General features: G+C 36.0%; 2 protein-coding genes across 3 annotated transcripts; one reads left to right on the top strand and one right to left on the bottom strand.

Annotated features, from left to right (window-relative positions):
* Nucleotides 1–808: 808 nt before the first annotated feature.
* Nucleotides 809–5511, bottom strand: Myd88 (myeloid differentiation primary response protein MyD88). The gene is made up of 5 exons (XM_088197823.1): nt 5141–5511; nt 3563–3771; nt 3319–3481; nt 3094–3250; nt 809–3025 (listed from the first exon to the last, which is right to left on the bottom strand). Exons 1-5 carry the CDS (start codon nt 5448–5450, stop codon nt 2593–2595), a joined length of 1272 nt encoding a protein of 423 aa, XP_088053949.1. The 5' UTR covers nt 5451–5511; the 3' UTR covers nt 809–2592.
* A 3009-nt stretch (nt 5512–8520) lies between these two features.
* Nucleotides 8521–11253, top strand: Ugalt (UDP-galactose transporter). 2 transcript variants are annotated; one of them, XM_088196408.1, is made up of 6 exons: nt 8521–8658; nt 8834–8915; nt 8979–9089; nt 9147–9361; nt 9431–9700; nt 10594–11253. In XM_088196408.1, the coding sequence occupies exons 2-6, from the start codon at nt 8879–8881 to the stop codon at nt 10957–10959; spliced, it is 999 nt and encodes a 332-aa protein (XP_088052534.1). In that variant the 5' UTR covers nt 8521–8658; nt 8834–8878; the 3' UTR covers nt 10960–11253. The 2 variants fall into 2 exon arrangements, with proteins under 2 accessions (XP_088052534.1, XP_088052536.1); XM_088196410.1 differs by having other exon boundaries at nt 8563–8654.
* Nucleotides 11254–15298: the final 4045 nt, after the last annotated feature.

Genomic DNA, 15298 nt, shown 5'->3' with positions numbered 1-15298 from the left:
GACACCAGACTGAAATCACTCTGTAAATTAGTGATATATCATATTTAATTTTATCAATAGATGCACGACTTTATTTTTTTAATTTATCGTCACAATATTCATCCATGAGATTAGGATAATCTAGAAAAACTTAATCTGTGATGATTAGTCTGAATTATAATTATATAATAATCATTCATTACGATCACCCAGATAGAATATAAATTGAAAAACTAAAAAAAAAAAGTTTGATATAAATTACTTTACCTGCCCCCCCCCCCCGCCATGACGTACCTGTTTAGAATCCACGCCAAAAGCAATAAAATCACGCCACCGCAGTGAAGGCGCTTCCATTGAGACGATTGGGCCATTGTTTCGTGATTATTTTTACCGATCCTGTTTTTTTCTGAAGATCAGCTACTACTCTTTCGTGCTCAAAATGTCAGACAAAATTGCTTTGAATGAGCACGAAGCGCAAAACGATTAGATCAAAAGGTTTTCAGATATTTTTTTAACTTGACTGTTTTCTATGAAATCAATCGAGTAGTTTTTACTGAAATTTGATGGCGTTACTTTTTTATTTATAATTTTTAGTACTCATTAATGATCCGCAAAATCCTAATCTGCAGTGCAGTAACATCATTTCCTTTCGTATCATATAATAACCATAATTCGCCAAACGATGATGGCTAAACCAATAGGATATTCCTCATAAAGTGGGTAGTTACCCTAAAGCACCGGTTAAGTGAAAGTTGGCATAAAATTGATGGTTCATCGATTTTTCAGTAACTCTGATAGACTGTTGGAATATGATAAAAAAAACACAACATTGAAAATATTAACATATATATTTTAAAAATATTAAATGGTATATTTTGATACATTATGTATACGTATATAAAATACTTACACACATGAGTCTCATTATTATGGAATGATAAAATATTTCAGTTGAACAAAAAGCAACATCGTTTGATATAAAATGCTGAGACTCATATGTGCATAATAGGCACTTAATATCACATATCTGTAAAATTTATAACATTGGAGTGACCGTATAAAATACAAATTTAATTGAATATAAAACATTTCATTCAATTAAAAGATTGAGCATTCAATGCGACGGATACAATTAGTATTTCTTATCATTCGTAGTGTATAAAACGTTTATTAAAATCGATAAAATTCAAACTGAACGTATTAAATACAATTTAAAATTAAAATAAATACAGTTCAACTGCACATATGTATATTTAGTGATGGCATCATAACTTAAGCACATTCTTTTCAACGAACTGTATTAAAATAAACAGTTTAATTCATTCATATCACAGAGTTTAAAATTTCAAAATAATGAATCCAAATAGCACGAAAATCCTTACAAACTATTGACCCATACATTAATACATAATATTTGTATGTATAAAAAATGTAACTCTCATCGTTTGACTCATAATTCACAACTTTAATAATAAAGACCTGGTTCTATTTTTGAAATCAAATCAAATAAAATAGAAGTTCGCTATATAAACAACTCATATTGATTTAGGCTAATCCATATTCATATTACCACAAAACAAAAATTATTTAAAATTAATCGATCAAACATATTTTGAACATACATATGTGATTACAAATTTCCAACAATAATAATTTCGAGCACTTACACTGTGAATAAAGGCCGTCTCATTTGTAATGAGCAGAGCTGTCGTTCGTTTTTTTTAGATGAGAAAGAATGAAGCACATTGAAAATCATCGACGAACGGTGACGCATGTTTATTACTTCATGAATGGACTAAAAAACCAAGTAACCGTGAATCAAAGATATGGAATAAATATCACATCATCTATAATGTTTTGTAGTTGGGTAAAAACTACAAGCCAGAAACATAGAGAACGGATAAGATACTCCACTATTTTTTTTATTAAGAGAGGTAATTTTGAAACATATACACAGATCTCTTAGAAAATCATTTGTAGCAATGATACAAAGTCAAATTCACCAAATCTCGCCCCCAGTGGTTTACATCTTTAAACTATCTAAAGAGGTGTTGGGAGGAAAGAGGTTAAGTTCTGATGAAGAGATGAAACAGGCGGTGCACAAATGGCTGCACTCTGCGTTACGTCTTTAAAAGATAATTTTTAAAAACTTTCATTTGACTGACTCTCGTATTATTTAATGCTAGCGAATAAAACATTTCTAGCCCTTTAGAAAACCATATTTCAATGCCTTTATCCTTCTGATAAAATATAATGGATTTCAATTTAATTTTCTGTCAGTAGAATGAACGATTTAAATAATGTTCTGTATGTTCCGTTAGTTATTTACGAATCATATTTTTACTCTTTAACATTTGTTATCACAATAAACACAACACACAGAAATATAAGTACAAATCTTACGCAACTTATCAATCAGTTTTTTCGTTTGTTATATCTAATAAAAATAGAAATTGAGATTTATATCTGAGAAACGATGATTGTGACAGATAATCGCTTCACACATATGGCATCGTACACAAATTACATATTTATAATTGACGCTCTAAAACTAATGGAAAGAGATAAAAAAAATGAGGATCATAATAATTTTCCAATATCCGGCAACGTCAGTCACGCCTTCAGCGGTTTCTCGAAGAACTTCTTGATCTTCGGAAACAGCTTCGTCTTCTTCTTCTTTAACTTTGGCTTCGGGTATATGTCGCTTAGGCTATTGGAATACACTATAGAGTTGGTCGGTACGTTGGGAAGATTGAGCAGATCGTCGATGGCCGACGTCTCCGCCATGCATAAGCGATTAGTGCTGGCTGTCATCATCTCGGACTCGCAATTCTTATGCTTCAAATCGTCCAGATTGTTCATACTAGACGAGACAACTTCCTTACGTTGCTGGGACACTTGAAGCATATTTGGATTGTTCTGAGAAACCGGACACGAAATCTTATCGTGTTTTGTGGGATCGTACTCTTTGATTTGAGGCACGCTAGACGGAGAAGATTTAATGGCGAGATTCACTCTTTCTGATACGATTTGACGAGATGTACCACTGCAATACAGACAAAGTTACAGCTCATTCTGTAAAATAAATAAAAAATAATTATCAAAGGCACTTACGTATGTGAATGCAAAGGCATTGTGATCGAATCCCTTAATTTCTCCCAAAAATTCCATTTTTGAGCTCTGTTGTAATCGAGAGAGAAGTAATATGATAATTGGAATGGTATAATACACCTCTTGTACACGCAAGGTAGAATTTTTCTTATCTTTTGCTCTAAAAGTATAATATTAATAAAATAAACATCAATCGAGGGTTTTAGAAAATTTAATAAAATGGCATACCTATTCCGAGCGCTTGTGCAAAGTTTATGAAGAAAGTGTTAGCCGGCGAGTTAAAAAAGTCCGGCGACAATATCAAAACAAGCTTATTACACCTTTCGGATATCAACTGCAATATAGCCGAATGTTGAAAGCTCCCAGCTAATAAATCTTCCTTTTCGCACATCTAAAACCATTCAATATGTCAATTATTATAATATGATTACATAATAATAAGAATACAATAGAAAATGAAATAAAATTTTACGGTTAATCCATATTTTTCCATTCGATCGATAACGTCATGCGCAAACTCATGGTCTTCATCAGCATATAAAACAAAGGCATCGTATATCTGCCTCGTATTGTACTGCACATCTTGCATCGTCAGCGGTTCGTCGAGTACGACTTCGCAAGTTTCCATTATATTTGTCTTGACCTCATGGTTGTTGTTCAAATATGTTGTGGCATCGTACTCTAAGAAAAAGTTTAATGAAAATTAACAATACATATTGTCTTTCATTTATTTACAATAAATATGATATGTAGTGAATCATTAAAATATTTTTCTAAAGCATGAAATTCAAAAAAATGGCAAAAAACTTAAATTTTGTTCTAAAAATAATATAAGGGAATAGATTTCAACTATGATATTATTGTGTATTCGTTAATAGTTATCTACGAGACAAATCTCTGTCTGTCAATTGTGACTAATCATCACTCTTAGAAAAAATGTTGATATGGATGCTACATATCAGGTTAAGACAGTGGCTTAACTTCTATGCTGCGGGGGCAGGCAGCGCATGCGAGCCCTCGGGATCGGGGGTTCCAAGAGGATTTGTAAATATGTATATATTAATAACCCAAGACAATCCATTCATACAAAACGGAAAATTTAAGTACAGTCTTGTGTCAAATCTAACACCATCGTTATATTTTTGATTATGCATATCCAGTAATTCGAAACGCTTTATGCTTAAAACAACAAAATTATAGTGAAATACATTATCAACTCGAATCGAAGTTCAATATCACGATTATGAAATATAAAATATTAGATTTGGATTTTTTTTATTGTGAACCATATGTTATTTTCTAAAATTAATAGTTCATGGTGTTTTGATGTAAGACAATGGAAAAATTTGTCTATAGACATTAAACGACACAGTTAAAAATTAACGAATTAATGATGAAGTGTGAACAGGTACGTTTGCCTACAAATCCGTTATTTTCTTTGGATATCTCATAAACGGCGTAAAGCTGCAAGGCTTATTGTCAGTACGATCTGATGGTAAGAATTCATAGTTTGCTATATCATAATCAAAGAAAACATTAAGGAAAACCTTGACATTCGATCGAACTTGACGTAATATTTTTGGTCCATTGAGGCGATTAAAAATAATTTTGATGATTTGTCACCTATTATGACGCATTGGAGCAATCTGAGTTGTCAGTTATCTTTGATGTCTTCACTGCCCAATTGGAAGCGTTCGTAGCATTCATAAACCCTTCGTTTGGACATAGCATCTTCGCCAAAATCTTAATAACATTTAAACCACTGCACATGATTCTATTTTTAACGAAAATTGAACACAACTTCTCTGTTCTGTCATTTACAAAATAAATAAATCACCGAGCGTGACAAAATGCATCATCTATACTTGTCTATTAAGCACAAACAGATGAGCTCAACCAAAAATTAATAGTGCATAAAATATTTTTTTACTTATTTGATCTAATAATAATATTTTAATCAAATTATGACGCAGCTGGTGTTCTCAAAAAATGTAAACCATGGAATATGAAAGGTTAAAAAAAAAGTCGAGTACAATTGTATACAAGATACCTAATAGACGCGTGACGTCTTCTAGCACGTCGAAGCGGTCGATTTGCTCCAAGTAGTCGACGAGCAGCTGCAAGTTAGCCTGCTGAAGGGGCCTCGCGGACCACAGTTGAAGCAACTTCTTCGTGGGAGAGGTCGATTCCGCTATGACACTTGTTGCGTTAGTCAAAGTCGCCAGGGCGGCCAATCCGCGCCAATCGCGTGCGAATCCGTTCTCCGCGGCCAACGCGCGCACATTGTCGAGCACGACGAGCTCGCCGTGCGTGCTGGAGCTTAACGCTCGCAGCGGCACTTGCGTCAACTGCACGTCCATTTTGGCGTCTGATAGAAACGTCAAACGACGGCTGTCGATGCTGCCATGCGTCAAAAACAAACATTTTATTGCGTATCGAAATTAATACAGATAAAAGTCAATTAAAAATTAGTGTAATCTTTCATTTTATTATGTTTATTAAGTGAAGCTACTATTTACTCTATAATTAGAACCCAAAAAATAAAAAATAAACATCATATAAATTTAGAAATAAATATATTTAGCTAATGTTTTTATTTATTTATAAATATAAATATTATTACTATTTACAAGAGATAAGTATTAACATATTTTACATCTTTCTTTTTTTGACAAAATTATCATAAATATTTCTTTGCTTGTCGTCGAGATAATACGTCGAAGCGCAGAATATTTCTATACTTCTCAATTATTTTTTGACTTAACAAGTATACTTGATATTTTTACTTCGTTGAATAATTTTAATATGAGCTAACTTTAGTTTAAATAATATTTATAGCGACGTCCGAAAGATATAATGATTCCGTTGAATCGAATCTCGAATTTAAAGGTGTAGAATTTCTCTCGGATAGCAAAGACGTAATTGAAACGTTCGAATCGGAATCAGACGAAGATTATTGCAATTACGAAGTAAATATTTTTCACATTTACATTCGAAATAATTATTAATTAAAAAAGCAGTAATAATAAATTTTAATAAAAAATATCTCTGATTCATCGAAGAGTAATAAACACACGAAACATCCATATTATATAAGTACATATGATATAAATTTTATGACGGAATAAAAGGCGGAGTTGATCTAGGCTAGGAGACAAAGTGACGTACTGGCCATTCAGAATATTTATGGAGCTCATTGATATTATGGCTTTCAATGCCTATAAGATATACATTTATAAATATTATGAGTGGCGAATCAACGATCGATCCCGTGGAAAGTATTTCATATGCCTCTTATCGGTAGATTTAGTAAAAAATACTGCAAACTTGTCAAACCAGTAGCTCCTTTAAATCAGACACACATTTCACACTTGCATTAAATTAAGTGACTGCGATATTGGTGGACTGTAAAGAAATTTTATCATAAGAAATACACAAAAGTGGGCGGTAGGTATATAAAAAAATAGCCGACTTATACTCTAACATATGTACATTTTTTCATGGTGGTTTGAAATCATCACTTTAATTAGATTTAAATTAGCAGCAAGTTAAATTTGTTTTGCAAAAACTATTTTTTGTGTTGTACATTTTATGAAATTATTTTTAATATGTGATTCATTGGTTTAACTTCATATTTACAAGTAAATAATTCAATCCTTTGTGGAATAATATGATCACATTGAACCACTTCAAGTTTATTTTTTATTTTAAGTTAACGTTTAAGTGTGGAGTTGAAATAATACAAAATTATTTCATTGATTTCGTTATTTTATAATTTATTAGTGTCATTAATTATCTCCTATTGTACTTTTATCATATTTATTAAATAAATAAAAAGTCTACAACAATAACTACTTTGGGGGTGCCTACGTCTTGTCGACGTAGCGGTTGACCGCTGACTGACTCTCACGCTCCGTCGCTCGCCTACCCCTCTCTCGCCCCTCTCGCCCCACTACAGTACTCCCCTCCAGTGAACTAGCCGTGAGCAGTTCACGATTAAGGCGAACCCAAGACGAAATCCTGCAGGTGGCCGGGTATTCGTAGAGTCCTGGTCGGTCTTGATGTCGTGGGGGACGGGCTGCGTGGCGTTGTTTGCTCATCCTCGGTTTCCGGGGGTAAAGGGTTGATCTCCGGCTGCAGCGGTGTCAGTGAAGTCTCGTTCGATGGGGAAAAGTAGGGTCCTACGTAGCCTTCCTGTGTGTCTTCAGGTTGGATGAATGCGGGCTTGACGCGATCTATTGACACTGCAACACTTTTGTCCCTGATCTTTAGCATTTAGCTGGCTTGCGAAGTCTTGAATGTGCGGCACCGGGTAACGGTCTGGTACCGTGCGTGCGTTAAGCGCGCGATAGTCTCCGCACGGGCGCCATTCTCCGTCTTTCATTCAGCTGCTCTTCGATGGCCGGGCAATGCCATCACGTACCATCCTGTCGAAAGCGGTTTTCGCATATTTTTACATAAGGATGAATTTATTCAACACAATAGCCTGGCGTCGTCTTTGACTGTCGCGTGCGTCACCAGGAGACTGAGTACGCTGGCGCGTGCGCGTTCGGGCAGTTTCCGAACCCACGTGTCGCTGACCAGCTCCGACGGAATCGCGCTTCCGGCGTAAGTTCGCATCTGGCGGAGCAGCTCCGACGGCTTCCTGCCCTCCATCGGCGTCTCTTGCATCTTTCGTAGCCGCTCTACGAACGAAGGTGTGAACGCGTCGAGGAGCCGCTTCTTTATCGTCGTGTACGGCAACTCGGAATCCGGTGCGAGTATCAAATCCGCGACCGCAGCGAGTGCCTTTCCGCGCAGTCCACCAACTAGCACGTCGAATTTTTCGCTCTCGGTAAGCGCTTTCCTAGACCGGAAAACAGCTTCCATCTGCGCGAACCATAATTCACAATTGTCTATGTTAAATGGCGGAAAACCGCCGCTCGCTTCAAACTCCATTCTCGCATCGCGTCGGGGTCACCAGTTTGGGGGTGCCTACGTCTTGTCGACGTAGCGGTTGACCGCTGACTGACTCTCACGCTCCGTCGCTCGCCTCCCCCTCTCTCGCCCCTCTCGCCCCGCTACACTAATATTTACAATTCAAATTAGTAAAGTTCGAAATAAAAATGGCTTATTTGTAATAGTTTAATTTTTTTATAAATATTCAAATGTATTATTTATATATTTTTCATAATATAATTATTATTATATTACATATTCATTTTAAAGATTGTGTGAATTTTGTTACTTTTTTATAGTTTTTTTACAGTTTTTTGGATTTACCACTACATAAATGTTATAATGTTTTGATTTTCTTTATCAATGACCTTTTTAGATAGTGAATAAACAATTGATTAAATTATTTATTGTACAGATTCAATAATAGTATAAGGTTTTTGGTTCAAATTTAAAAATTGTGAGAAGTAGCTGATATTTATTTTATATTTCAGTAAAAAATGTTGTTTTGGTCAAAAAAATTGTTCTTACGACAACACACAGAATAAAAAGGAAGAGCTCTATGGCCAACGTCATCAATGACAGATTTCAAATGTGGAATAGCAAACGAATCTTGTAACAATACACAAGCAAGTATGACACGACAATAATAAAAGCCAATCATCCACTTAAATTTCGTCACCTTCCATACATAAATTCATACGTTTCACACATATAATGTCAATTTGCACAACTATTAGAAATGCATATACACTTTTATTGTTTTACACGTCGACAAGTTTCATTGAAACATCTAATAAAATTTCAGATGGCACTGGTTTCTAAATAACATTTGTTTATTTAATAACCCGCAATGAAGAAAGACACCAATAAGGCGCATTTCTTCACTGGTATATATTTCGATTCGTTTACATTGTGTTGAAAATTGTTACATATAATGATTTTTTTTTCAGATAATATAAAATACGTGAGCTTATTTATATTGACTGTACAAAATGCTGCTCTCGGGCTTAGCATGCGATATGCTAGGACACGACAGGGAGATATGTTTTCTTCGGCTTCCGGTAAGCTTTTATTACACTTTATTATTATGATTGTTATTAATAAATATTTCATTTCAGCCGTCCTTATGGCCGAGTTGGTCAAATTGTTGGTTTGTATTGTAATAGTCACGTTGGAATCGCATGGAATTCGCCAAGGATTGCATTCGATCAAAACTACTGTGATCGATAATCCTTATGATACGCTTAAAATATGCGTTCCTTCATTTCTATACATTATACAAAACAATCTACTTTATATATCAGCTTCTAACCTTGATGCAGCTACGTATCAAGTATGTTTATGTTTAGTAATATTTTTTTAGTGTGTGTGATTTTTAAGTATTTAATCGTTACTGTGATAGGTTACGTATCAGCTCAAGATATTAACGACGGCTTTCTTTGCCGTTTTGGTGCTAAAACGTGTTTTGAAAAAATGGCAATGGTTGGCGTTGGGATTTTTAGCAGTAGGTATCGCTCTGGTGCAGCTGTCTTCGGATACGGCGCCTCTTGTGACCACAAACGCACCAGCTCAGTCCAAAATCAAAGGCTTTGCAGCTGCATTAGCTGCCTGTTTTATTTCAGGCTTTGCGGGGATTTATTTCGAAAAAATGCTTAAAGGATCTGATATATCGGTAAGTAACAAGTGCAAAATTACTCACGTTTGCTTATCATCGTAAAGGATTAGACAATAATAAACCAAATAATCTTATCTTTTCATATCAGTCGATCTCAGTTTGAAAGTCTTTATCAGAAATGAAAGAATATTTTAATCTACATATATGAAGACCCTTGGAACATGTTCATTCATTTTTACCAAAATAACTAAAACTTTTTTAAAGCAAGAATGTGTTAACCCTTTATTTAAGAAAGAATCTTATACAATTTTAATAATCTGTATGGTATTTTCTTTATGAAAAAATAACATATTTTCCGAACATATATTTGTTTTGTATGTAATATAATACATTGATATTTAAACAGTAATATTAAAATTCTCGAGAACCAAAGGGTTAATTTACATAAATTTGTTTTAAATCCAACGGCATGATATAAACGACAAACCAAAACATCACATTTGAAAGCATTTTCTTAACATGAAATTTCATGTAGTATATTACTTAGTGGAATTTTTATCACTATATTACAATAACTTTTCAAGAAAAGGATACATAATTTGCCCAATAAGTCGTTTTATGATACAAATATTTTATATATTGCTCATTTAAATTGTCCTCTTTATTGTACAATATTAGTGGTATTACCTCATTGAAACAATATCACCACTCTACAATCTAAATCTATAGATTGTTGATTCTACCAAATATAGTTAAGCAGGTGAGTAAACTGCTAAAAAACTACTTAAGTAGATAGTAGAACTGTATTTTTGTTATAAATTATAAAAATACAGCTGTCTTAATAACTTGCAACTTTATTTATAGCTGTTGACTTGTTCTTACTTTGAGATTCTTCATATATTTGTATAAACTAGCTAGACAAATTTATGTTATTGTTATTTTTATTTTAGGTTTGGATGAGAAATGTCCAATTGAGTCTTTTGTCTCTGCCTTTTGGAACCGTCACGTATTTCCTGAGCGGAGGCACAACTGACGATCTGTTCAAAGGTTACGACCTGTTCGTTTGGTACCTTGTTTTGCTGCAAGCGGGAGGAGGGTTGATAGTGGCTGTAGTAGTAAAATACGCCGATAACATATTGAAAGGATTCGCCACATCCCTGGCCATTTTGATATCTTGCGTCATGTCAATATACCTATTCGACTTTACTCTCACTTTGCAATTCTCACTGGGAACGTGCTTAGTGATCAGCTCCATATTTTTATATGGCTACGAACCGAAAAAAGTCGATAACTTACACGGTCCGTTGAAGGTATAAGTATTATTTATTTTAAGTAAATTTATATTAAAATCAAATTTATATATGTATATATGGAAGATGAATAAATGTATTATTTATATATAATATTACGATGTACCTAATATTATATTTTGACATATGAATAAATTTTTAACGCATATCTCATTTATTGCTAAATTATGAAAATATTAGATAAAAAACACTTTTATACGAGTATAAGTCAAATTAAGCATTTATTATATTTAAGATTTTTAATGGCCATTAATATTATACAAATATAATATATTAATAAATATTTTTTTAAATATATAATACGTAGGTTTTTTTATAAACAATAACCTTGTGTTTTTCACCTGTACTGTTTGTTAGTGTTGACGCCCGTTTCGCCGTTTGTACGCGTTCGCGAACGCCGTCATACGGCGTTCGGGAAAGCACCCAATTTTGAGGTGAGTCGGCTCCGATCGTCGTTACAAAGCGGTCGGACCACGCCGAGCTCAATAAAACTGTTACACAATCACACGTGTTTTTGGATTGACCTAAGAACTAACCAGCACGCGTATCCCTACACGCAACATTTTGGTCCTTCGACCCGGATTCGTTAGACGATGTTTGTACGTCGCGAAGGTCTGAATCTAAAAACAACGTCGTAACCCCAAAGACGTCCACCACGTGGACGAACTTTGAGACTCGGAGCCGAGTAGCGCTCAAGCTGTCAAGTTACGACAATACGCCAGTCGGGTGCCTCAGTCGAGACACTCCTGGGAAAACACGCCGTTTGCCGTAACGGTATTTTTTCAAATCAAAAATGACCGCCATTTTGGGAGTTCGCAGAATCGCAATTTGGGAGCGTCAAGTCGCTCGTAGCACGAGCCAGCGGGTCCACCAGCTGGTCCCCGAAACTGACGCAGTGGAGCGCCGGTAAATGCGCGCCCCAGGAAGCTGCCGTCAAATCACGTGGAGCCTCACCAGGACGCCTAGCCCCAGGAAGCTGCCGTCACACCACGTGAAGCCTCACCAGGACGCAGAGTCCCGGGAAGCAGTCGCATCCAGCAGGAGAGAAAGGTTAGGGTCGATCATCCTAACCCAACTTCCTCTCCAAAAAACAGTTCGTTTACTTTTATTCATTAAAATAATTTGTATCAATTTCCGTCAACAACAACATGGAGTTGTTGATCAACCACAGGGTGTGCCTCAAAAGCGAGTTAACGAGGTTTGGCAAACTGTTAACCGCGGATCCCATCAATATCCAAAGGATAAGGGATAAACATCAGAGTTTTGATACACTGCTGGACAGATTCCTTGCTGTCCAGCAACAAATCAGGTTGCTAGATGCCGAGGGTTACGATGAAGAAGTCGATGCTTTCGAGGATAACTATTATAATATTCTCAACCTAGCAAAACTAGCGCTGAAAGATCAGTCGGAAGCGCAGCGGAAACCAATTCTTAACCAGTTCAGGTTAACGCAGCCAGCAGTTGTCATTCCAACTTTCAATGGCTCCCGGACTAAGTGGGTGGCATTCCGCGACACTTTTTCTCACTTAGTACACAACAACCCGGCACTAAGTGAAATTCACAAATTTTGTTACCTAAAAAATGCACTTGTAGGTAGCGCAGCTAGGGTCATAGAACTCTTTCAGTTTAGTCCCGAGAACTACAATTCCGCATGGGAAAGACTTCTAGGCCGTTATGATTTTAGACAAACTGTTCTTAAACATCTGGCTGCTCTTCAGGACCTGAAACCAATTCAGACAGCTTCATCGCAGTCTCTATTTGAATTGGTGGAAACAGTCCTGACGAACTTCGCTGCTCTAAAAAAGTTAGGGCAAGACATCGAGGATACCACGGTGGTGTCTATGGTGGTTCGACGTCTCGATAATCTGTCCAAAAAGGCATGGGAGAGTCGGCGAACAGAATCCGTTCTGCCTACGCTCAGACAGCTCGTGGAGTTCCTCACTCTACGAGCTCAATCCTTACAATCGAGCCCTCCTGCATCGTCGCATTCAGTCAAGTTGGTACCGGCACCGCACAGGCAGACTGATTCTGTGACAAATCATGTGCATACAATCGAAGAAGATTGTTTCCTTTCGCACAAGAATGTCAGCCAGCTTGAGGAAACAAAGCCTCAAGTACTTCATTCGCACCCCTCTGCATCGTTGCATTCATTCAAGTTGGTATCGGTAACGCACGGGCAGACCGATACTGTTACAAATCATGTGCATACAATCGAAGAAGATTGTTTTCTTGTGCACAAAGATGTCAGTCAGCTTGAGAAAACAAGGCCTCAAGTACTTCATTCGCACCCCTCTGCGTCGTTGCATTCATTCAAGTCGGCACCACACAGGCAGACTGATACTGTGACAAGTCATGTGCAAACAATCGAAGAAGATTGTTTCCTTTCGCACAAAAATGTCCGCCAGCTTGAGGAAGCAAAACCTCAAATACATCATTCGAGCCCCCATGCATTATCGCATTCATTCAAGTTGGTATCGGTAACGGACAGGCAGACCAATAGTGTTACAAATCATGTGCCGACAATCGAAGAAGATTGTTTCCTTGCTCACAAACAAACGGTTTCCCGAAAACCTGATCCTTGGCCTCCTCCTGATCGGCACACCTCAACAGTTCTTCCACAGCAGGACGCTTCGGCCTACAGGGGGACGCAGATGTACCAGCAAATGCAAGATCTGGTGCAGGAATTCCGGACCTGGTGGTCTACTGAGCACCCGTCAAAGCTACACGGATGGAGAGTACGGCTGCAGTCGGATTCACAAAGCTGCTGAAAGCGTCGTCAAGGAAGATTACCTGTATCCTTGCTACGGGTGATCAGTATCGTCGAGATGATTCATCCAAGTTCCGATGGAACCAATTCGTGTAGTGACAAAAACAAATAGTGGCAAAGGTGTGTGTGCAGTGCAAGCTATTTTATATTTTATGTCTTTTTATTGATAATTTAAGAATGTGTTTCGTGTTTCTTGCATGGCTTATAATTTAGCCATGTAGCAAACCAAAATAATTAAAATTTAGCTAAGTATCAAACGTTTCATTTTTGTGTAATTATTTGCAAATTTAGCCATGTATCAAACCTTTAACTATTTATAATATTTCATGTCAATAATTGTCAAAAAATGAACGAAGGCTTGTAGTTTGTATTTGGTAATAATATAGTAAAAACAAGCAAAATGTATATGATGTGCATGTGTTACTAACATTAAGCTTTACAACCTTATACTGTACTACTAACATTCCTTTTCTTTCTTCATGTTTATTGTAATTTTATTTATTGTCATGTTTATTGTAATTCTGTGTTAGTATTATTTCAAACATCGCGTCCTCACAGAGTTTGTAATGTGAGGACAAACACTTGTAAGGCCCGCTGATGTGCCCGTCATTATGAAACTAATGTTTCATGGTGGGGGGTATGTTGACGCCCGTTTCGCCGTTTGTACGCGTTCGCGAACGCCGTCATACGGCGTTCGGGAAAGCACCCAATTTTGAGGTGAGTCGGCTCCGATCGTCGTTACAAAGCGGTCGGACCACGCCGAGCTCAATAAAACTGTTACACAATCAGACGTGTTTTTGGATTGACCTAAGAACTAACCAGCAAGCGTATCCCTACACGCAACAGTTAGCATGAATAATTACGTTTAATATCCATATATAATATTTTTATTACCCATGAAAAATCGTTATTCATAACATATAATTAAATTTTAAAATCTAATCATAAATATTTTTATACTGTTCGAATATTGTTGTATTTTTAAAAAACAGATTTATTTTATTTTTAAAAAAGACAATATTTTAATTTATTATACATATAAACAAGACTATGGAGTAGTTTAAAATTTTACCGACTCGGACTTTATCTTACGGTGCAACTCCGATTTTAACAATTTTAATAAGAATATATTTTGCCAGCATATAATTGAAATCAATAAAAATAATGTCAACGATTTTCAAATTATGAAATAAATACAAATTTAAAAAAGAATTAAGCAAAACAAGGCCACGTCCACCTAATTCACATTTGTTGACTTATTATAATGATATATGAGGGGCAATTGATAATTAGTCAGCCTAGTCAAGAAAACAACTTTTTCGTCAAAATTTCTCAGCATTATCTCATTTTAGCTCTATACATTTCTTTCAACGATTCTCCAAATTTTTCGATGCCCTCCAAAAAATACGTTTTCAGGAAGTCCTCTGTTTCAGCGATGACCTCCTCTTGGTGGATGAGGAACCAATTCATTACGTACTTCGTAAAATTTTGCCATTATAAATTTCGATTTGTGTGCTGATTTAGTTCATAGCATTCTTGATTCGTGATCTATAATTTGGAATCCCAGATAAACCAAAT

The sequence above is a fragment of the Plectrocnemia conspersa genome, unplaced genomic scaffold (genome assembly GCF_051122295.1).
Source record: "Plectrocnemia conspersa isolate PC_06_02 unplaced genomic scaffold, ASM5112229v1 ptg000011l, whole genome shotgun sequence".
Classification (NCBI taxonomy): Eukaryota; Metazoa; Arthropoda; class Insecta; order Trichoptera; family Polycentropodidae; genus Plectrocnemia; species Plectrocnemia conspersa.
This window is presented reverse-complemented; position numbering and strand designations above follow the sequence as displayed.

What these genes read in the sequence shown, in the direction of transcription:
- Myd88 (XM_088197823.1), bottom strand. Translation starts at nt 5,450, where the DNA reads ATGGACGTGCAGTTGACGCAAGTGCCGCTGCGAGCGTTAAGCTCCAGC. An exon ending in AGACGTCACGCGTCTATTAG is followed by an intron (nt 3,772 to 5,140) that starts GTATCTTGTATA and finishes ACTTTTTCTTAG; the next exon opens with AGTACGATGCCACAACATAT. An exon ending in ATGCCTTTGCATTCACATAC is followed by an intron (nt 3,026 to 3,093) that starts GTAAGTGCCTTT and finishes TCTGTATTGCAG; the next exon opens with TGGTACATCTCGTCAAATCG.
- Ugalt (XM_088196408.1), top strand. Translation starts at nt 8,879, where the DNA reads ATGAAGAAAGACACCAATAAGGCGCATTTCTTCACTG. An exon ending in TTGATGCAGCTACGTATCAA is followed by an intron (nt 9,362 to 9,430) that starts GTATGTTTATGT and finishes TTACTGTGATAG; the next exon opens with GTTACGTATCAGCTCAAGAT. An exon ending in TTAAAGGATCTGATATATCG is followed by an intron (nt 9,701 to 10,593) that starts GTAAGTAACAAG and finishes TTTTTATTTTAG; the next exon opens with GTTTGGATGAGAAATGTCCA.